Source organism: Pan troglodytes, chromosome 18 (assembly GCF_028858775.2).
Source record: "Pan troglodytes isolate AG18354 chromosome 18, NHGRI_mPanTro3-v2.0_pri, whole genome shotgun sequence".
NCBI lineage: Eukaryota > Metazoa > Chordata > Mammalia > Primates > Hominidae > Pan > Pan troglodytes.
Window position 1 is genome coordinate 5654033 of NC_072416.2, and position 20396 is coordinate 5674428.

Here is a 20396-nt window from a genome sequence, read left to right on the forward strand (position 1 = left end):
GTGGGGCCTTCTGGACCAGGGTGCAGGGGCTAGGGGTTGAGTCACTGCTGTCCCCAGCCAGCCTGGTGGGGTCTGCAGGCTCATTGGGGCGTGATGCCTGTTGTCCAGACCCCCATGCCCAGTGCCTCCCTGCCAGGCCCCCAGCACAGGGCCCCAGCTCCAAGTCCATCCACCCAGCCCCAGGCATGGAGAGCTACTCGCAGCCCCCCACGTCCTCTCCTCAGCCTCTCCTGCGGTCCTGCCCCCCAACACTGTGTGGTGGCTCCCCTAGTCTGTGACCCAAAGTTAGAGTCACTGCTGGGGCAGGAGACGAGGCAGAGCTGGAAGGCCTCCGGGGACTCTCAGAGAGGCTGGGGACAGCTGGCCCATCCTCCTGTGTCCCTGCCCCTCATGGAAGGAGGAGGGAGGAGGAAGGGGTGGCTCTGAAGTTGGGGGCTCTGGCCCACTCTGGCAGGCCGAGCCTCCATGAGGACAAAGGGCCCCCTGGTGGGGTCGGTGTGGTCTCAGGACTAGACGGGATGACACCTGGCTTTTGTTGGGAACACCACCCGCCTGTCAGACAGGGTCTGAGATGCTGTCACCCCCACCCCTGCTGTCTGCAACACTCCAAAGCCCTGGTTCCCGCCCTCTCCCCAGCTGTGTTGGGCTGGGCCTAGGGTGCCTGCCTGCCCCTTGCTGGGGGGACATCTGAGCCCTCTGGGCCTGGCGCCAGGGCCTGAGTCGCTGACAGGGGCGGAGAAGTCTAGGGGGCCTGTCCTGCTGTCAGCGCCCATGATGGATGAGGGGCCAGAGCTAGACTCCTGCCACAGGGGGAGGTGGGGGTGACCCCCCAGGGTCTGCAGGCAGAGCCTCTGCCTCTCACAGCTGGGGGGCCTGGGCGAGGGTCCCCACCCAGCCAGGGGTGTTTAAAGGCCCAAAGGGCGTGGGCCCTCCCACTCTCCCTAGAGTCATGGGCGCCTGGGCCTTCCCCACAGCCCTTTTCCTTCTCTGCCTGACTTCCGATAGCCTGCAAGGTGGTGAGGGCAGCTTGGGGCTGGGGGTTGGAGAATGGGCATCTGTGACTGGGGCTGGGGGTCCAAGTGGGGCCCTGGCCAGATGCTGGGGTTCTGGAGACAAGGAGGGCTGGGGTGTGGAAAGCCTGGTCTGGGCAGAGAATTCAGACAGTGAGGGTTTTTGGGGGCTGGAGGATAGATGCCTGGGCCCTGCCCCATCTCAGCCTCTGGGGTCCCCAGCCTTGAGTCAGCACTGTCTTGCTTCCCCAGGGCTGCCCCTTCTGCCTCCTGGCCTGGGGAAAGGTAGGTGGCCCCTCTGGCACTGGGGTCAGGAAGAGTCTCCCATCTCTCCTGCCCTAGGGGTGTGGGAGCTCTCTGGGACTCCCGATGGGGGGCCCAGGAGAGCTCAGGGCCCTTGCTGTCTTCCGGGCAGGGAGTCTCATCAAGTGTCCACTCAAGGGTGGGGAGCACAGACACCCTGCACTCTCAGAAGAGTCCCCCGGGGCAGAACATGCAGCCCTGAGGAGGGGCCTGGGCAGGCTGAGAAGGATGGGCAGGTGTGACAGGAGGGGCGGACCCACCGGCAGGCCAAAGGGGGAGAGGAGGGAGGGGACAAGGAGAACTGAGCCTGCTGAGGGGCAGGAGGTGGAGTGTCATGGAAGGGTCTTTACTTCAGGGACCTGGGGGGTCCTAAGGGTAGGAGGAGGGGCTGCCCCTGAGCCCTGATGCATATGAGCTTCAGGAGAGAAAGATGGGGGGCAGAGGTGGTGAGAAGAAGAGGAGGAGATTTCCATGAAGGGAGAGGAGCCCAGTACTGAGAATGGATGGGAGAGGAGAGGAAGAGGGTGGAGTGGGCTCTGCCCCACAGTCCCCCAGAGCCCTGGCTCAGACACCTTCCTCCAGGCCCAGGGGCCCTCTAGCCTCCACTGCCCTAGCCCCAGACTGCTCACCTCCTCTGCCCTCTACCCTCCTGTGACAGCAGGGAAACTGAGACCTGGAGAGGGAGGTGGCATCCAGATTTGGGCCCCTTTGTCCCCTTGTAAGTTCCCCTGCTTCCCCCTGAACCCCACAGGCTTAGGGAGCCCAAATGGCTACAGATCTGGTAAAGCTGGTGGCGGGGTGCTTGGGGAGGGTGGCACACCGGCTCCCAGCTGCTCCAGCACCCCGGGCTCAACATCTCACTTCTCCCACAGTCTATGGCCCCCACAGTGGCCTGGGAGCAGGTGAGGCCTGGCATAGGGAAGGGAGGCGTCTGAGGGCAGGGCACGGGGCAGGGGGGAGGCAGGGCAGGAGCAGGGAAAGCTGGGCGGGGGGCAGGTAAAGGGGGAAGCAGTCGTCTCAGAAATACGTGGGGACAGAGCATAGCCCCAGAGTGTCCCCCAGGCACCCTGGCTGGGGAGAGGGGAAGGCAGGCAGAAAGAAATGGAGCGGGGAGGGAAGAAAGGAAAGAGAGGAGAAAGGAAGGAGAGAGGGAAGGAGGGAGGGAAGGAGGCTGATAGCACCCACCTGTGCCCCACAGCCCTCCCCCTTCATGGGAAGGTACTGAGTTCCCACAGGGCCACTGCTTGGATAGGCTGTCGGCCAGGTGTGGGGTTCTGGGGAGATCCTGGGGGAGGGGTGTCCCTCACCTCCCTGTCTCTCCAGGCTATGATGGGGGCGTGAAGCCACAGAAGCCAGGTGAGCCCTGCCCCGGCCCCAGCTCTTTGTCTCCCCCTCTTTCTCTCACTCCTCACCTCACCTCATCTGTCTCTCCAGGATTCGTGGTCAGGCATGGGCTGGGAACCCAGCCAGGTGAGAGCCGTGGGGTCCCCTCCTTCCCTCCCTCCCAGGCCTCAGACGGAAGAGGCAGGATTGGAGAGATTGTTGGGGGGAGGCGCAGAGAGCCTCTCAGGTTTGCTGGTGTCTGGTTTAGTCCAAGGGGGGGTTCAAGGGTCTTGTACCCCCACCTCAGCTGGGACCCCAAACCTCCTCAGCTCACCTCTCTCTCTCCCACGAGCCCTTCCACTCAGAATGGCTATGGAGCAGGTAGAGATGGGAGTGGGGGAGCTGGAAGCCAGGATTCTAGGGGTATCCCTGGGATGGGGATTCCTGAGCCCCTCATCTGATCCCCCTCTCTTTCCCAGACACTGAAGGGGGCATGAAACCCCAAAACCTAGGTGAGGCTCGCCCAGCCCCTGCCTGCCTCCCTCCTCCTGACTCCCTCCTGCCTTCTCGCCCCAGGGTTCAGGACCTTCGCAGGTGCTGCAGCCCAGCCAGGTGAGGCTGGGGGAAGCAGGTAAGGAATGGGAGGGGCTTGGGGGTGCCTAATCTTTGCCTGATACTGTAGGGGAGGGAATGCAGCCAGATCGGTGTTTCCAGGGTCTTCTCCAGGCTCCCAGGCCTCAGAGAGGGCAGAACAGGTGGGTGTCTCACGGGAGGTGGGCAGGAGGGGACGGTGAGGAGTTCTGATGTCTGGCTTGGTAAGGGGACAGGGGCACCTGGGCCTCACCCCTGCCTCAGCTTGGTGTGGCTGTGGAGCAGGGAGCCCAGGGCGGGGAGGTGGGGCCCCTTCACCTGCCCATCTCTCTTCCCAGGCTTTGGAGGGGCTGTGAAACCCCAGAAGCCAGAGGCGAGGCCGCCCCACACCTGTCCCAGTGTCCACTTCCCACCCTCTGTCTCTGTCTCTGCTTGACGCCCCATTCCCCCTCCTCATGTCCCTCTGGCTCTGTCTCCCCAGGATATGGAAACGGGCTGGGAGCAGCGGCCTTCCCAGTGGCCGGAGCCCAGTCAGGGGAGGAAACGTCGGGTGTGGCAGGACCTGGGCTTCCAGGAGGGAGGGGGAAGGGGCAGAGCAGAGTCAGGGCACCAGGAGCTGGGAGAGCTGGGCTCTGGAGGGAGGGCAGGGCTCAGCCACTCTGTCCCTTCCCAGGCCTGGGAGTGGGCGTGAAACCTCCGAAGCCAGGTGAGGCAGAGCCCTGCCCCGCCTTGCCCACTTATATCCAGGCGCCTCTGGGTCCCTCAAGCCTGCCCACCCCACCGCTCACGGCCCTCACCAATGTCTCCCCAGGATTGGGGAGCAGAAGTGGTTTGGGCGCTGGCACTCTTCCAGGGGCAGGAACCCCACCAGGTGAGGGTGGCTGGGCAGGGGCCGCAGGGAGGGGCGGGCAGGAGGGTTTAGGGTCCCAACCCTCATTCTTAGGGAAGGAGCTCTTAGGGTCAATGTCAGCCTCTTTCTAGCTCTCCCCAGGCCTGGGGAAGAGGGAACCTCAGAAGCGGATGAAGGGAGGACCCCGCCCGTGTGCCACCTCCATGCCACACTCACCATGTCCTGTCCCTCTCTGTCCCCCTCTCGGTCTGTGTTACCCTCCCCAGGCACTCGTCCCTCTGTGGCCTGCCAATGCCATTCCTGTGGGTGGGGACTCCTGTGGAGGCCTCTGAGCTGCTTCCTGGGCATGCGCCCTTAGTGAACTGTCAGGGTGTGGGGCACAGTGGCCCTGGGTGGTGTTTGGACCACGGACCCGCACTCCACATGGCCTAGCTCCAGCCTCTGCCTCCCTCACCCCACAGGCCCAAAACCAGGTCAGGGAGGGTAGGGTGTTGCTGAGGGCCTGGGCTTGGGTCTGGGGGCTCCAGGGAGCTGCAGCCTCCTTTACCTGGTCTCTCTCTCTATTCCTGGCATGGGGCGGGGGGTGAAACCTCTGAAGACAGGTGTGCCTGCCCTTTCCTGTGTCCCTGTCCTCCACTCCCCACATAAACACATCCGGCCCTGCCTCTGCTTCCTCCTTCTACTCGGTCTCCCAAGATCTGGTGATGGGAATGGGATGGGAACTGGGGCCTTCCTAGGAGCTGGAGCCCAGCCAGGTGAGGGCAGCTGGACCACACTGGGATTCTAGGAGACACAGGAAGAACGAGGGGATATCAGAGGTCCAGAAGGCAGAAAGTTTATTTCTGGGGGAGGACAGGGGATGGGTGGGGTCCGTGAGCCCCTGCTCTCCTCTCCCCCATCTTGACTGTTTCCCCTGCATCTGTGGCCTTGTCCCACCCTCAAACCCTCCCCAGATCCACCCCTCACACACTGCTTCTCCTCCCAGGATACAACAATGGAAACGGACCGGGAACCCAGCCAGGTCGGGGCCGAAGGGGCTGGGGTGGCTGGGGGAGAGGTCAGGGGCCCAGGGCCACACTCTGGGTCCCAACAGATGGGCTCTTGGGGGTTCATTCATTCACCCAATCTCCCCTGAGCACCCGTCCCAAGCCAGGCCTCGGCTGGCCATGGAGGACACCCAAGCTGGTCAAGGGTGGCCACGGTCTGGACTCCCGGGCCAAGAACCAAATCCAACTTTGACTGCAGTCAGGCCTGGGAGGGAGTTCACACAAGACAGAAAGGGAGAGGGCAGGGCTCCAGGCCCCAGCTCATCCCCACTGCACCACCATCCACACTCCTGTGTCTGCCCTCAAACAGGTCCTGCCGCTCAAAATGGCTTTGGACCAGGTAAAGAGGGTGGGGACGGAAGCGGGGAGCCTGGGGCTGCGATTCTGGGCACAGGCCCAGAGGAAAGGATCCCTCACCCTCTCATCTTCCCCCCAGGCTTTGGAGGGGGTGGAAAACCCCAGAAGCCAGGCGAGCCACTCCCTGTCCCTGTCTCCCTGCCCATTTCCTATGCATCCGCCGCTGCTTCCCTAGAGTCCCTGATCTCCCCATTCTCTTTGGCTCTGTCCCCTGGGATTTGGGAATAGGAATGGGTGGGGAGTCGGGGCCTTCCTGGGAGCTGGAACCCAGGCAGGTGAGGCCCTGGAGTTCTGGGAGCATGGAGGTCTTAGGGGGTGGGGGTTACTGATGTAGGGGCCTGGCCCTGGTCCTGAGCAGAGAGGAAGAGATGGGTGGACTCACAGGAAGTCCTTCCCCTTCTCTTCCCAGGCCTGGGAGGGGGACTAAAGCCTCAGAGAGCAGGCGAGCCCCAATCTCTAGCCTCCCAACTTGGTCTCACACAACAAACCTCATTCGACAAACCAATCCAGGCCTGGAGCAGTGGCTAACACCTGTAATCCCAACAGTTCGGGAGGCAGAGTTAGGTGGATCAATTGAGCCCAAGAGTTCAAGACCAGCCTGGGCAACATTCCCAAACTGGTCTTGAACTCTTGGGCTCAAGCAATCCATCTACAAAAAAAAAAAAAACCTAGCCAGTTGTGGTGGCACGTGCCTGTAGTCCCAGCTACTCTGGAGGCTGAGAGGTGAGGATCATTTGAGCCCAGGAAGTCGAGGTAGTAGTGAGTGGAGATCTTGCCACTGTACTCCAACCTGGGTGACAGAGAGAGATCCTGTTTAAAAAACAGACAGGCCGGGCTCAGTGGCTCACGCCTGTAATCCCAGCACTTTGGGAGGCTGAGGCGGGTGGATCACAAGGTCAGGAGATCAAGACCATCCCGGCTAACACAGTGAAACACCGTCTCTACTGAAAATACAAAAAAATCAGTCGGGCGTGGTAGTGGGCACCTGTAATCCCAGCTACTCGGGGGGCTGAGGCAGGAGACTGGCATGAACGCAGGAGGCAGAGCTTGCAGTGAGCCGAGATCGTGCCACTGCACTCCAGCCTGGGTGACAAAGCAAGACTCCGTCTCAAAAACAAACAAACAAACAAACAACAAACAACCAAAGTAATCCGTGGACCATGCCTGTTCTGAGCCAACTAGGTGCTGGGGACAGGCCCTCCCCAACCAGGGCCACGCTGGGGCATACAGTATGGGCTGAGGCTGCCCCAGAGCTGGGCTCTGGGAGTTCTTAGGAGGCAGTGGAGGCCAGGGAGGAGAGAGTGGCCCAACCCTCTGAGAAACTGAACCAAAAAGAGAGTTTTGAACAAAGAAGGTAGAGGCTCCAGCAAGATCTCAGACCTGGCCAGGCGCAGTGGCTCACGCCTGTAATCCCAGCACTTTGGGAGGCCTAGGCGGGCGGATCACTTGAGGTCAGGAGTTCGAGACCAGCCTGGCCAACATGGTGAAACTCCGTCTCTACTAAAAATACTAAAAATTAGCCAGGCATGGTGGCGGGCACCTGTAATCCCAGCTACTCAGGAGCCTGAGGCAGGAGAATCGCTTGAACCCGGGAGGCGGAGGTTGCAGTGAACCAAGATCACGCCATTGCTCTCCAGCCTGGGCAACAAGAGCGAGACTCCATCTCAAGAAAATAAAAAAAAGAGCTCAGACCCAAGATGTGGCAGGAGCTGGAGCTTGACAGTTGGAGGCTGCTAAGGAAAGGAACCTGCCTTTCTGGCTCGTTGAAGTTGGGGGTGGGGACACCCCTGCCCGAGGTGGCTGGAGATGGCATCCAGGGCTCCGGAGGGCCTTAACCCTTTCTCTCCTCCACAGGCCCCACCACTCAAAATGGCTATAGACCAGGTAGGGGCGGGGCTGGGGTTTGGGGAGGCCCAGAGCTGGGGCCCCAGGTTCCTCACCTGCTCCCTGTCTCTCCACCAGGCTATGTGGGGGCCGTCAAACCCCAGAAGCCAGGTGAGCCCTGCCCCGGCCTGTCCCTCTGCCTCCCTAAACCCTGAGCTCCCTCCCCTCTTTCATACCCCGCCTTGATCTATTCCCCCAGGATTCCAGTACAGAATTGGGCTGGGAGCCCAGCCAGGTGAAGGGGGTACAGTCTGGGGTTCCAGGGTCTGCATCTGGGCGGCCTCTTCCTCCCAGGGGCGGGATTGGTGAATGATGGAGAGGGGTGATGGGGCGTCTCCAAGATCCTTGGCTTCTGGCTTGGCCCTGAAGGGGAACCATAGGCGCTGTGTCCCCAGCTTAGCTCAGCCCTCCCACCCTGACAAGCCCCCCACCTCAGAATGGCCCTGGAGCAGGTCCTGAGGGGATGGGAGGAGCTGGGGTCCAGATGCTGGGGTTCTGGGGTGGATCTGAGTTGGGGGCTCCTGGGTACCTCATCTGCTCCCCATTTTCCCAAAGGCTTTAGAGGGGACATGAAGGCACAGGAGCCAGGTAAGCCTGACTCTCCCGGGCTTCTGTCTCCCCAACGTTCAGAGCCCCCTTCCCCCTCTCACCCCTACCTCCATCTGTCCCCCAGGATTAGGGAATGGGAATGGGCTGGGTGCTCAGCCAGGTGAGACAGATGGGGTCTGGGGTTCTACCCCTGGGGCGTCCTCTCCCTGCCTCCCTTCCCAGTCTCATGGGGGGCTGAGCTGGTGAATAACTGAAGGGCTGCTGGGAGGAAGCCTCCAGGATTCCCTTACCTCCACCTCAACCAAACCCCAAATCCCCACCCCACCCTCCTCTCCCCATAGTCTTGACAGCCCAGAACGGATTTGGATTTGGAGCAGGTAGGAGCAGGGGTGGGGAGGGGCTGGGGGAGAATGTGGGTGGGGCCCCTGAGTCACTCACCAGCCCCCCTATATCTCCTCCAGGCCTTGGAGGGAATGTGAAGCCTCTGAAGCCAGGTGAGCCCCGCCCTGGTCTGCCTCTCTATGCACGAACCCCTGAAGCCATAAGCACTCTACTCATGCTCCCTCCCTCTCCAGGATATGGGAAAAGGCTGAGAGCAGGGGCCTTCCCTGGGGCTGGAACCCAGCCAGGTGAGGACACCTGGGGTAGGAGCCCAGGCTTTTTTTTTTTGAGATGGAGTCTTGCTCTGTCGCCCAGGCTGGAGTGCAGTGGCGCGATCTCGGTTCCCTGCAACCTCCGCCTCCTGGGTTCAAACAATTCTCCTGCCTCTGCCTCCCGAGTAGCTGGGATTACAGACACCCACCACCGCACCTGGCTAATTTTTGTATTTTTGGTAGAGACAGGACTTCACCATGTTGCTCAGGCTGGTCTCGAACTCCTGACCTCAGATGATCCACCTGCCTTGGCTTCCCAAAGTGCTGGGATGACAGGCGTGAGCCACCGCACCGGGCTGAGCCCAGGCTTCTTAGAGGGAAGGGGGAAGACAAAGATCGGGCCAGGGGGCCGGGAGGGCAGAGTGTGGGTCTGAATCCTGGGGAATTAAGTGCCACTGGCTGGCCGGATGTGGCTCTGCCTCTGTGTCTCTCTGTAGGCCTGGGAGGGGGAGCCAGGCCCCCTCCCAGGGCCCTGGGCCCCCGCCCTGTCTCCAGGGCTGCGTCCTCCTGACACCCCCTCCGAATGCCGCCGTCTCACACCCTCCCCGTCCCTCCCCCTAGAATATGGCCATGGAAATGGACCGGGAGTCCAGCCAGGTGAGGGCAGCTGGGCCTGGCTCGCGAGGGGTCGGGAGGTGGGACGGGAAGAGAAAAGCTGAGGCCACAGGGACAGAGAGCTGGGGTCTGGGGATCAGCAGCACTGGCTGGAGTTGATGTCAGCCTCTCTGTCTCTCCCAGGCCTAGGAGCGGGGATGAAGCCTCAGATGCCAGGTGAGGGGACTGCCTGTGTCTGTGGCCCCACCTCCCCTAGATCCTGGTATTCTAGCTGGGTCTGCGTGGGACTCCCAGGGGAGGGGTGACCCCTGCCTCATGAGTGAGGGGAGGTCTGTAGGAGCACCGAGGACCGAGGGGAGAGGAGGTTGGGGAGAGACTGAGAGCCCCCTTCCTGGCCCCTGCCTCCCTGTCCCCCAGTGGCTCAGCCTTACCATGTTCCCTTTTTTGCCCCACAGGCCTGGGAGCTCCAAACGGCTATGGACCAGGAAGGGGCAGGGCTGGGGTTCCAGGAGGTCCAGAGCGGAGGCCTTGGGTCCCTCACTTGCTCCCTTTCTCTTCACCAGGCTATTTGGGGGTTATGAAGGCCCAGAAGCCAGGTGAGCCCTGCACCGCCTGTCCCTCTGCCTCCCCCAAACCCTGAGCTCCCTCCCTCATTCATACCCCACCTCAGCTCCATCGGCATTCAGGAGGGGGCTGGGAGCCGAGCCAGTGAGGGGGTGTCGGGCTGCTGTCCCTGTCTCCCTCCCAGGCCTCCAGGGCAGGTGGACACCAAAATGAGGGAGGAGAGGTGGCGCCAGGATCCCTGGTTTCTGACTTGGCTCTGAAAGGGGATCCAAAGGCCCTTCGCCCTCTCCTTAGCTAGAATCCCAAACCCCCTGCTCACCCCTCCCTCCCCACAGGCCCCTCAGCCCAGAATGGCTACAGAGCAGGTACTGGGGGGCTGGAGTTGCTGGGAGTGCAGAAAGGAGGAAAGAGGTGGGGGCCTGGCTCTCCCCTGACCCTGTACTGAGGGTTTTCTTGGGGGCTCCTGCAGCCTTAGACGGGGTAGAGTCTGGAGAGGAAGCGGCACAAGGTGGAGGGAGGTGCTGGGAGCTCCAGTTCCTAAATTGGGAGGAAAGGGGGGCCAGGCTCCAGCCCCCTTCTGTACCCCAGCCTCTCCCCGTGCCGCCCCCACAGACCCTGCAGTTCCCACTGGTCATGGACCAGGAAGGGGAGGTTGGCATGGGCACCAGGTGGGGGACAGATGCCAGGTCTGGAAGAGACCCCTCAGTGAGGAGTGGGCCATGGGTCCCTCACCTACTCGCATCTCTCCAGGTGCTGGAGAGGGCATGAAACCTCAGAAGCCAGGTAAGCCCTTCCCACTCCTCACTCTCCCTACCTGCAGAAACTGCCTACCCCTCCACCCTTTTCCCCTCCCAAGCTGTACCCTCTCTCCCCAGGGTGCAAGAACGGGCTGGAGCTGGAGCCTTCCTGTGGGAAGGAGCCCAGCCAGGTGAGGGAGGTGGGTGGGACCTGGAGCAGAGGGGAAGGAGGACAGGCTCCAACGGACAGAGTTGGGTCTCAGTGGGGGAAGGGGTGGGGTGGGGTGGGCCTGTCCATTATTCTCCATGGGTCTCTGGCCTGGGAGAGAGCCAGAAACCTCCAAAGCCGAGTTGCTCTCTGCCCCTCTTCCTGCCTTCTCCAAGGTCCCCCACTCCAACCCCGCCCTCATGCCCTGCTCTCCCTCCCAGGATACACACCAGGGACCTGGCTGGGGCTCCTGCCAGGTGAAAAGGCGGGGCTAGGGGGATCAGCAGGAGAGAGAGGGGTTCACTACACTCCTCGGGTGGGCTGATGTCTGAACTGGCCTCTTTCTGTCTCTCCCCAGGCCTGCGAGGGACCTTGAAGCCTCAGAAGTCAGGCGAGTGGGGGACCCCTGGCTCTGCCCCACACCTCCTTCTGCCTCTCAGCTCTTCTAGCCTCCGCCCCCAGTGTTGCCACACTCATCTCTGCTTTCCCTCTCCAGGACACGGCCATGAAAATGGGCCCTGGCCAGGTGAGGCCACTGGGACCAGGGGTGGGGGCCCAGGAGGAAGGCAGAGGGAGGCTGCTGGAAGACGGAGGGGCCTCCATCAGGAGCCCCATCCCTGCCAGATCCCTACGTCCCTCTATCCCCTGCCTGGATCCCCAGGTCCCCCCAGGAGAGTGTGGCCCAAGGGAGCTGGGCTTTTTCCAGCCTGGCTAATGTCCCCCTAAGGTGCTGGGTCTGCCCTAGAAGCCACTACAGGCCGGTGGCTTGGCCAGGCCAAGGCCTCCTGGGTGGCGTCGGTGAGGACTGGCCTGGAGCATAGCCCCACCCCTCCCTTCCTTCCCATCGTAGGTCCCTGCAATGCAAGGGTCGCTCCGATGCTCCTCCCCAGGCTTCCCACTCCAGGGGTCCCTTCGGACAAAGAGGGTGGCTGGGGCCTGAAATCCCAGCCCCCTTCCGCAGTGCAGAATGGCAAGTTACCAGGTCAGTGTGGAGTGGGGGTGCCTGGGGGGCACTGGGAAGCACCTGGCCCTATGGGGGTCAGGGCCTGGCTGCCATATCCCACTCTGTCCTCGGATGCCAAGGCTCAGAGAGGGCAGTGACTTGTCACACAGTGATCTGCTGAGGAGAAGCCTGAACTCTGGCCCTGGGACCCCATGTGGTCCCCAGTATGGGAGTCCTTTCCATCCCTGCCCCATGGCATCTGCAGTCTCTCAAGCCCTGGGCTGGGCTCACTCCTGCCCCTAACCTTCCTCCTAGCACCAATGCCAGCCATCCAGTGGGGACTGAAACCTCAGAAAGCAGGTGTGAGTCTGTCTGCCCCCAGGCCCCACATCCCAGAGGGACAAACTCTCAGCTAGGTCTATCCTCTGTCACCACCCCAGATCAGGGTCACCCCTCCATCACCCTTTTTCCCTAGGCTGCCTCAGCTATTCAGGCACCCGAAGGCCAGGAAGTCCCTCCCCGAGTCTACCCTCTTGCTCTTTTTTTTTTTTTTTTTTTTGAGACAGTCTCGCTCTGTCGCCCAGGCTGGAATGCAGTGGTGCAATTTTGGCTCACTGCAAAATACGCCTCCCAAGTAGTTGGCATTACAGGCACGCACCACCATACCTGGCTAATCTTTGTATTTTTGTAGAGACGGGGTTTTGTCACATTGGACAGGCTGGTCTCGAACTCCTGGCTTCAAGTGATCAGCCCACCTCAGCCTCCCAAAGTGCTGGGATTACAGGCGTGAGCCACTGCGCCCAGTCTCTTGCTGCTCCTAAGTTTCTTCTGGTTCCATTCCCTGTGGACAGGAAAAGTCTTTGCTTCCCCTTCAGAGTCCCTAAGGTCGATCTTTGGCCTCCAAGGAGTCAGGGGAGACCTGGGTCCCCCGCACTGACTTCTTTTCTCCTCACAGGGCACCAGCCTCCAAATGGCTATGGACCGGGAGCAGAACCAGGTGAGGAGGCCCTTCCTGGAGTTCCTCCCCTCCCTTCCCCTCCTCTTCCCTCCTCTTCCTTCTGCCATCCCAGGAAGAGGGGAGGCCAGGGCTGTGGCTCTCGCTGACCCCCATCTCTGAGTCACAGTTTTCTCTCCCCCAGGTTTTAATGGTGGCCTCGAGCCACAGAAAATTGGTGAGTCCTCCTGGGCCCCCCACCCATGTTGAGCGGAAGCTGGCATCTCCCTCATGCCTGAGTCAGTCTGTCTGTCCGCATCCCCCTGTCTATGAGCTGGTCACCTGGCCCTCCTGATGCTGTCCCTGTTCCACTAGCCTGTCCCTAGCTCCTCTCCAATCTCTGTCCTGCAGGTTTAGGTTATGGGAATGGTGTCCTGGGAGCCAGGGTCTCCCAGAGGCCCACCCACAGCCAGGTGCCTGGGGAGCAGGGGTCGGGGTGGGAGAGTTGGGCTCAGGGCCCCTGCCCGGCCTCTGACACCCTCTTTCCTCCTCCAGGGTTCCATGCGGCCAATGGTTTTAGGAATAGTGAGTCAGACCCAGGGGACAAAGTGCAGTGGAGTGGGGGAGACAACAGCACAGGAGCTAGGCGGGAATGACCAGAGTCTCTTGCAGGGGATGGGGTGGAAGCTCTGGTGTACCCCAAAGCAGCAGCTCCAGCCCCTGAAGGAAATGGTAAGAAATGAGCCTTCTGGGAGCAGAGCCAAGCCCAACAGGGGCCAGGGGTCCCAGCTCCTGTGGGCAAGGGTACCCCTTCCAGCTCTCCTCCCCACAGGGCAGGCCGGGGTGCTGTGGAACTCTCGCTGGCCCACCCTCCAGGCCTGGGGAGCCGGCTTCAAGCCTGGATATCAGGCTGGAGATGAATATGCTGAGGCCAGGAGCCAGCCAGGTAACGGGATGCCTGGATGAGTGTGTTGGGGCCATTAGAGGTGGCTTCAGGGAACTGGGCCCTGGGCCCAGGTCTACCCACAGCCCCACAGAGATGGAAGGTACAGCCCTCTTGGCGGAGGGGATGGAGTGAGTGAGAAGAGGCCAGGAGGGCATAGGCAGGAAGGAGCAGGAAGGAATGGAGCTGGAGGAGAGGCCAGAAGAGCCCGGGACCCTGAGAGCCAGCCCAGACACTGGACCAAGATGGGGAGGTGATGGAGTTGGGAACGAGGGCCATCATGGACTCAGTTCTCCACACTCTGTCCCTCTCCCCCGGGTCCTCTGAGAAACTGAGGCAGAGCTGAGCCCTGGGCCCTCCGGGGAGGGGGTGTCTCCCACAGCCTGGGTTGAAGCTGGGGTGGACGGAAGCTCTCTGGTGACCCGAGTGCTCCTGGTCTGTCTGTCTGTGCCATAGGGGGCCCCGACGTGAAGAGAGGCAGCAATGGCCAGCTGGGGAATGGCTACGAAGGTGAGAGGGAGGCGCAATGGCCGAGCCGCCTGCCAAAGGCCCCCCGTGGTCACCCCTCCAGCCATACTGGGGGACACCCAGCCCTTGGGAAGGATAGCAGGTTCTGCCACCTGTAGGTGGCTGCTGAGTGACTGACCCCAGAAGCTCAGGTCCCTGGGAGGGGAGGAGGGGGCAAGGCCTCACCAGGGCCCCACCCCTCCCTCGCCCAGCTCTATGTCTTCCCAGGCCGCTGCCCTCTGGGGAAATGCTGAGCACTGCAATGCCCCTGCGAGTCCCGAGGGCCTCTGCCTCACACCCTCGCCTGCCCAGCAAGGAAGACAGACCCTTGGGCTTGGCCTCTGGTGCTGCCTGGCCAGGGGTCTCCTCCATGCTAGAACCACAAACGTGCTTCCCTGCTTGCCTCCGCGTGCCATGCAAGGGGCTTGCTGACCAGGGTGGGAGTGGCATGGGCCTGCAGCCACCACCCAGCACCTCATTCATTCATTTGGCAAACATCAATGAGGCCATGTGCCAGGGACCATGTTCCCAACAGGAGAAACCATGAGAAGAAAACAGACTCGATCAACGCCTGCCCTCAGGGAGGGCATCACTTGGTCACCGCCTAGCGGGGGAACCACATCCAAGTTAGGGGCCTTGTGCATGGAAAAGAACACTTCATTCTTTGTGTTTTCATTTATAATCTATTTATTAAAGTTGTTAGATAAAAATCTCATTTTCCTTAAGCCTTTATAGTGGCCTTCCAGATTGTATTGACTAATAATTTGGATGTAAAACTCACTTTCACATTCTTTGATGAATGCTTAATTAGTTTATAAATTTCACAGCTTGGCCAGGCATGGTGGGTCACGCCTGTAATCCCAGTATTTTGGGAGGCCAAGGCAGGAGGATTGCTTGAGCCTACAATTTAAAGACCAGCCTGGGCAATATAGTGAGACCCCCATCTCTATAAAAAATAAATAAGTAAATAAAAACAAATATGAATTTCACAACTCGACTTTTCCCTAAATATTTTGCGTGCCTTAAATGCCTGATTAACGAAATAGCCTTAGACATCTCAAACAACAATTAGAAACATAATCGACCTGACTCTCTTGATTCTCTCTCTCTTTTTTTTTTTTTTTTTTTTGAGACAGAGTCTCGCTCTGTCGCCCAGGCTAGAGTGCAGTGGCGCAATCTCGGCTCACTGCAAGCTCCGCCTCCCGGGTTCATGCCATTCTCCTTCCTCAGCCTCCCAAGTAGCTGGGACTACAGGCGCCTGCCCAGCTAAGTTTTTGTATTTTTAGTAGAGTCGGGGTTTCACCATGTTAGCCAGGATGGTCTGGATCTCCTCCTGACCTCGTGATCCGCCCGCCTCGGCCTCCCAAAGTGCTGTGATTACAGGCGTTAGCCACCGCGCCCGGCGACTCCCATCTCCACAAATAAAAAACTTAGCCTGGCAGGGTGGCGCATGCCTGTAGTCTCAACTACTTGGGAGGCTGAGGTGAGAGGATTACTTGAGCCGAGGAGATCGAGGCTGCAGTGAGCCATGATGGCACTACTGCACTCCAGCATGGGCGAAAGAGCAAGATCCTGTCTCAAAAAAAAAAAAAAAAAAAAGTTTCTATATTCCAATTTTGAATAGATTGACCATTTTATCCTTTTTGTTCTGAGCTACCAGATTCTCACCCATCTGTCATTTACAATTGTTCTTAGGAACTTTAACACAAATGCTAACTATATTATCACCAAACTTTACTTTTGAATTGTGATATCATTTTATCTTTCTTATAAGATAACTGAATGGAAATCTGTGCACCTTGACCCATCCACACAGGATCCTCATACCTGAGTTGCAATGGGTAAACAGCAACGAGAGGACAATCTCACACTCCACATCGGTGGCGTCGGGGGGCGGGCGCGGTGGGTCATGCCTGGAATCCCAGCACTTTGGAAGACTGAGGCCGGCGGATCGCTTGAGCCCAGGAGTTCGAGACCAGCCTGGGCAACATGGTGAGACTTCATCTCTACACAAAATATAATAATTAGGCCGGGCGCGGTAGCTCACGCCTGTAATCCCAGCACTTTGGGACGCCGAGGCGGGTGCATCATGAGGTCATGAGTTCGAGACCAGCCTGGCCAACATGGCGAAACCCCGTCTCTACTAAAAACACAAAAATTAGCCGGGCGTGGTGGCGGGCGCCCGTAATCCCATCTACTCAGGAGGCTGAGGCAGGAGACTTGTTTGAACCAGGAGGCGGAGGTTGCAGCTGAGACTGCGCCAATGCACTCCAGCCTGGGGGATAGAGCGAGACTCCGTCTAAAAAAAATTTTTTTTTTAAATTTAAAGACCATAATAATTAGCCGGGTGTGGTGGCGTGCACCTGTAGTCCCGGCTACTTGGGGAGGCTGAGGCGGGAGAACTGCTTTAGTCCGGCAGGTCGAGGCTTCACTGAGCCAAGACCGCGCCACTGCAATGTAGCCTGGGCGCCAGAGTGAGGGGCTCAGTCCCCAAAAAAGCCACCTAAAAAACAAACAAAAAAAAATTGGTGAGGCGGCGCGCCTCGGTGTCGCAGCGAATCCGCAGATTCTCAAGCCAGGTGGGGGCGCCCACTGCGCGTGTGCAGCGCCTGATATCCAGGCTAGTTGAGGGCGGGGAGCAGCTGCGGCACCTGGGACACAGCGATTGGCTGGGACCAGGAGAGGGCGGGAAGAAGAACTTGGCGGAGTGCGCTGATATCTCTGATTGGCTGCCAAGGGTAGCCCTTGACAGCTGCCGGGTGGGACCCGTAGACCGCGAGCGCACTGGCCCCTGATTGGTTGGGGTGCGGCGGCGGGCATCTGCGATTGGCTGGCCCGGTCGGAGGGCGGCGCTTGGCCACCTCCCGAGGTACGAGGTCACGGCGGGCGGCGCGCTCTGGGGCCCTGGGGTGGCGGCCGCAACCGGGGTGGCGGCCGCAGCCAAGCTGGCGGCGCGGCTGCCCCGCTCCAGCTCGCACCCGCGGCTCGCCCGCGCCCGCGCCCACTCGCGATTGGGCCGGGCCCGCTCGACGCTGCCGCCCACCCCGCTGCCCCCGCCGTCCCTGCCGCACCCGCCGTTGCCCGGCCTGCCGCCCGGCCTGAGCCCCGGGCCGCCGCCGCCCTCCGCTCTCGCCCTGGCCGAGCTGCCGCCGCTGCCCGCGCTCCCGCTGCGGCCCGAGCCGCTGGCGCCCTGGGGCCCCGGCGCGCATCTGGCACTGCCCGAGCTGCCACCCGAAGCCTGCTCACCCGCGCTCCCCGCCGCCGTGCTCGCACTGCAGGACCTGCCGCGCCTGCCCGCGCCCGCGCCGCCGCCCGCGCACCTGCCGCTGCCTCCGCTGCCCGAGGCCGCCGTCGCCGCAGCCCCCGGGCCCGTGGGCGCGCGCGGCCGCCCGCCCCTGGTCTCCGAGCCGCCCCCGCATCCGCTGCCGCCGCTGCCCGCGCGACCTTCTCCCTTCAGCCTGCTGGCGGCCCCCGAGACCCGCGACCCATGGCCGCTGTCCGCCTTTCCCCCGCCCCCGCCCCTGCCCCCGCCCCCGCATTTCTTCCTGTCGCCGCCTTGCTGACCTGGCCCCTCCCGCGGCGGGTGAGTAGGCAGCCCCCGACAGGGCCAGTGCCCGTAGCCACCTTCCCCGGGCATGGATTCAGAGGACGGGGGTTAGAGCCCAGTTTGGGGAAGAGAGAAGGGGAATCGGAAGCAGCCCAGGTTTGGTAGAGAAAGGAGCGAGTCTGAAAATAGACTTGTCTAAAGATTCGGGTCTTCCATTTTCCCCTGCTGCCCTCCAGCAGGCCTCTTGCTAGGTTATTTGAGAATGTAACCCATCCCCTGGGCTGATAACCTGGCTAGTGATCAGGGCAGCGGGCGGGGCCCACAGCACATGTCCAAGGAAATGGGGATCAAGGGTATGAAAACGAAAGTTTAAAAGTGCTGGGCCGGGCGCGGTGGCTCCCGCCTATAATCCCAGGACTTTGGGAGGCTGAGGCTGGCGGATTACCTGAGGTCAGGAGTTTGAGACCAGCCTGACCAACATGGAGAAACCCTGTCTCTACTAAAAATACAAAATTAGCCGGGCGTGGTGGCACATGCCTGTAATCCCAGCTACTCGGGAGGCTGAGGCAGGAGAATCGCTTGAACCCGGGAGGCGGAGGTTGCGGTGAGCCGAGATCGTGCCATTGCACTCCAGCCTGGGCAACAAGAGCTAAACTCCGTCTCAAAAAAAAAAAAAAAGTTTAAAGTGCTTTAAGTATATCCAAATATTTCATTTCTCTTATAAATAAAGGGTCTGGATGCCATGGCTAAGGCCATCCTCAGTGTATGGCTCTTGAAAATTCTGATCCTGCCGCAAAAGTCTTTTTTTTTTTTGAGACGGAGTTTCGTTCTTGTTGCCCAGGCTGGAGTGCAATGGCATAATCTCGGCTCACCACAGCCTCCGCCTCCCGGGTTCAAGCGATTCTCCTGCCTCAGCCTCCTGAGTAGCTGAGTTTACAGGCATGCGCCACCACGCCCAGCTAATTTTCTATTTTTAGTAGAGACGGGGTTTCTCCATGTTGGTCAGGCTGGTCTCAAACTCCAGACCTCAGGTGATCCGCCCGTCTCCCAAACTGCTGGGATTACAGGCATACGCCACTGCGCCCGGCCTTTCAAAAGTCTTCAGAAGTCAAATTTTCAACTGAAACAGATCCAGGGGTCGGGCTGGCTGTGCGCACCAGGGAAGCAGCGGTGGGGATCGATACTGGACCCAAGGGTCACATGCAAGGGCTGTGAAGTCATCCCCATGGGACAGGAGAGCTTCCCCCACCCCCACCCCCACCCGGGCTGGGCCCTGAGAGGAAGCTCCTGTTCTCTCCAGCTTTGCCTGCACCCCACCCGCCAGTTTCTGTGCAGCCTCTACAACTTAATAAAGTTCTCTTTGTTCCCTAGGTGGCCTGAGCTCAGGTAATCAGGCGAAAATTCTATCTCAGTGGGCTCTTCTCCAGCAGCCTAGGACTGGTATCAGAAAGCCAACCTTGACCCTGGGGGACCTCGGAGAGCCCGGGACCCACCACCAAGAAGGGCAGTGTACTAGTTCTTTGTGACTGCAGTAACAATTTTATTTTTAAATTTTTTTTATTTTTGGTAGAGATGCGGTTTCACCATGTTAGCCAGGATGGTCTCGATCTCCTGACCTCGTGATCTTCCCGCCTCGGCCTCCCAAAGTGCTGGGATTACAGGCGTGAGCCACCGCGCCCGGCCTGACCGCAGTAGCAAATTTATACACACTGCGTGGCTTCAAACAACAGAAATTTATTCGTTACAATTCTGGAGGCCAAAAGTCAAAAATAAAGGTGTGGGCAGGACCCTGTTCCCTTCACAGGTGCTAGGGGAGGATCCCTCCTGCCTCTTCCAGCTCCTGGTGGCTCCAGGCCCTCTGTGGCTTGTGGCTGCATCACAGGAGTTCCTGCCTCCGTCTTCACATGGCCTTCTCCCCATGTCTGTCTCCAATCTCCCTGTTTTTATGTTGTAAGAGGTTGGATTGTCGTTGAAGGTAGGACCCGCCTGAAACCTAGGGTAATCTCATTTTGATATCCTTAGTTTAATTACATGTGCAAAGGCCCTTTTATCAAGTGAGGTCACATTCACAGATTCCAGGGCTTAGAGGGTGGAGGTATCATTTTGCGTGCCCCCATCCAGACATGCAGTGTCCTCTCCCCTGTGGGGCTGACCTACCTTCCTAGCCGTCTTCCCAGAACGTAATGTGTCTTAAATCCGTCATGCTGACCTGGGGCCCTGGGTGCCCTTGGGCAGGAGCTGATGGCACTAGTACCTTGATAAAGTTCTTACTGGCACCAGAAGAGAATAAAGTAACTCTCCTTCCCCTTCTCTGACTAATGGCCAGGTGCCCATTCCCACTGCCTTGCCGCTCCCCAGCTCCCTGTGCTTTATATTGTTGAGGCCTCCTCTCTCAGCTAAGAAACAGGAAGTACACAGATGTGTATTCTTAAAGACAGCATTAGCCACTGGGCCCCCACCCTCAAAGGGTGGGAGCGATAACTGCTGCTGGTTGAAACTGACAATTACTACTGATAATAAAGTTAATTGTTACCCAGTCAGTGGAGTCTGCCCAGGTGTACAAGTGAAACCTCCATTATGCTTTTGACAAAATATGCTTGTCTTGAGTCAATACCCACCTCGATCCCCAAGGCGCCAGTCCAGGGATATGCCAGGGTTGAAGCAGAGCTGTCTCCTCTCTGCTTTATAGCCAGGAGCACCTGAGGTTTGGGCAGCTGTGACTTGCCCAGGGAGCCCTGGGGTGGGGCTCACATGAGGTTCTGGGAGTCCAGCCCGCTGCCCCCTGCAAGTGGGGAGCAAAGGGCACTTCCCTTGCCAGGGACATGGCAATGAGAGTGAGCCAGCTGGTGGAGGGGGCCTCTTCCGTAATCAGATCCAAATGCAGTTTTCTGC

The 20396-nt window shown here is 60.0% G+C and overlaps 2 protein-coding genes across 2 annotated transcripts; both read left to right on the forward strand.

Moving 5' to 3' along the window:
- The first annotated feature begins 16 nt into the window (after positions 1 to 16).
- GREP1 (glycine rich extracellular protein 1) lies at positions 17 to 13817 on the forward strand. Its single transcript, XM_054668135.1, has 27 exons — positions 17 to 1013; positions 1263 to 1295; positions 2186 to 2215; positions 2637 to 2669; positions 2748 to 2783; positions 3213 to 3248; positions 3709 to 3777; positions 4039 to 4098; positions 5063 to 5098; positions 5434 to 5463; positions 5560 to 5592; positions 7335 to 7364; positions 7443 to 7475; positions 7564 to 7599; positions 7920 to 7952; positions 8255 to 8290; positions 8375 to 8407; positions 9128 to 9163; positions 9305 to 9337; positions 9685 to 9717; positions 10436 to 10468; positions 10989 to 11021; positions 11127 to 11156; positions 11481 to 11612; positions 12529 to 12570; positions 12713 to 12745; positions 13340 to 13817. Exons 1-27 carry the CDS (start codon positions 950 to 952, stop codon positions 13471 to 13473), a joined length of 1200 nt encoding a protein of 399 aa, XP_054524110.1. The 5' UTR covers positions 17 to 949; the 3' UTR covers positions 13474 to 13817.
- A 1977-nt stretch (positions 13818 to 15794) lies between these two features.
- LOC112205864 (uncharacterized) lies at positions 15795 to 20044 on the forward strand. Its single transcript, XM_054669684.1, has 3 exons — positions 15795 to 15859; positions 16803 to 17540; positions 18876 to 20044. The coding sequence occupies exons 1-2, from the start codon at positions 15795 to 15797 to the stop codon at positions 17518 to 17520; spliced, it is 783 nt and encodes a 260-aa protein (XP_054525659.1). The 3' UTR covers positions 17521 to 17540; positions 18876 to 20044.
- Positions 20045 to 20396: the final 352 nt, after the last annotated feature.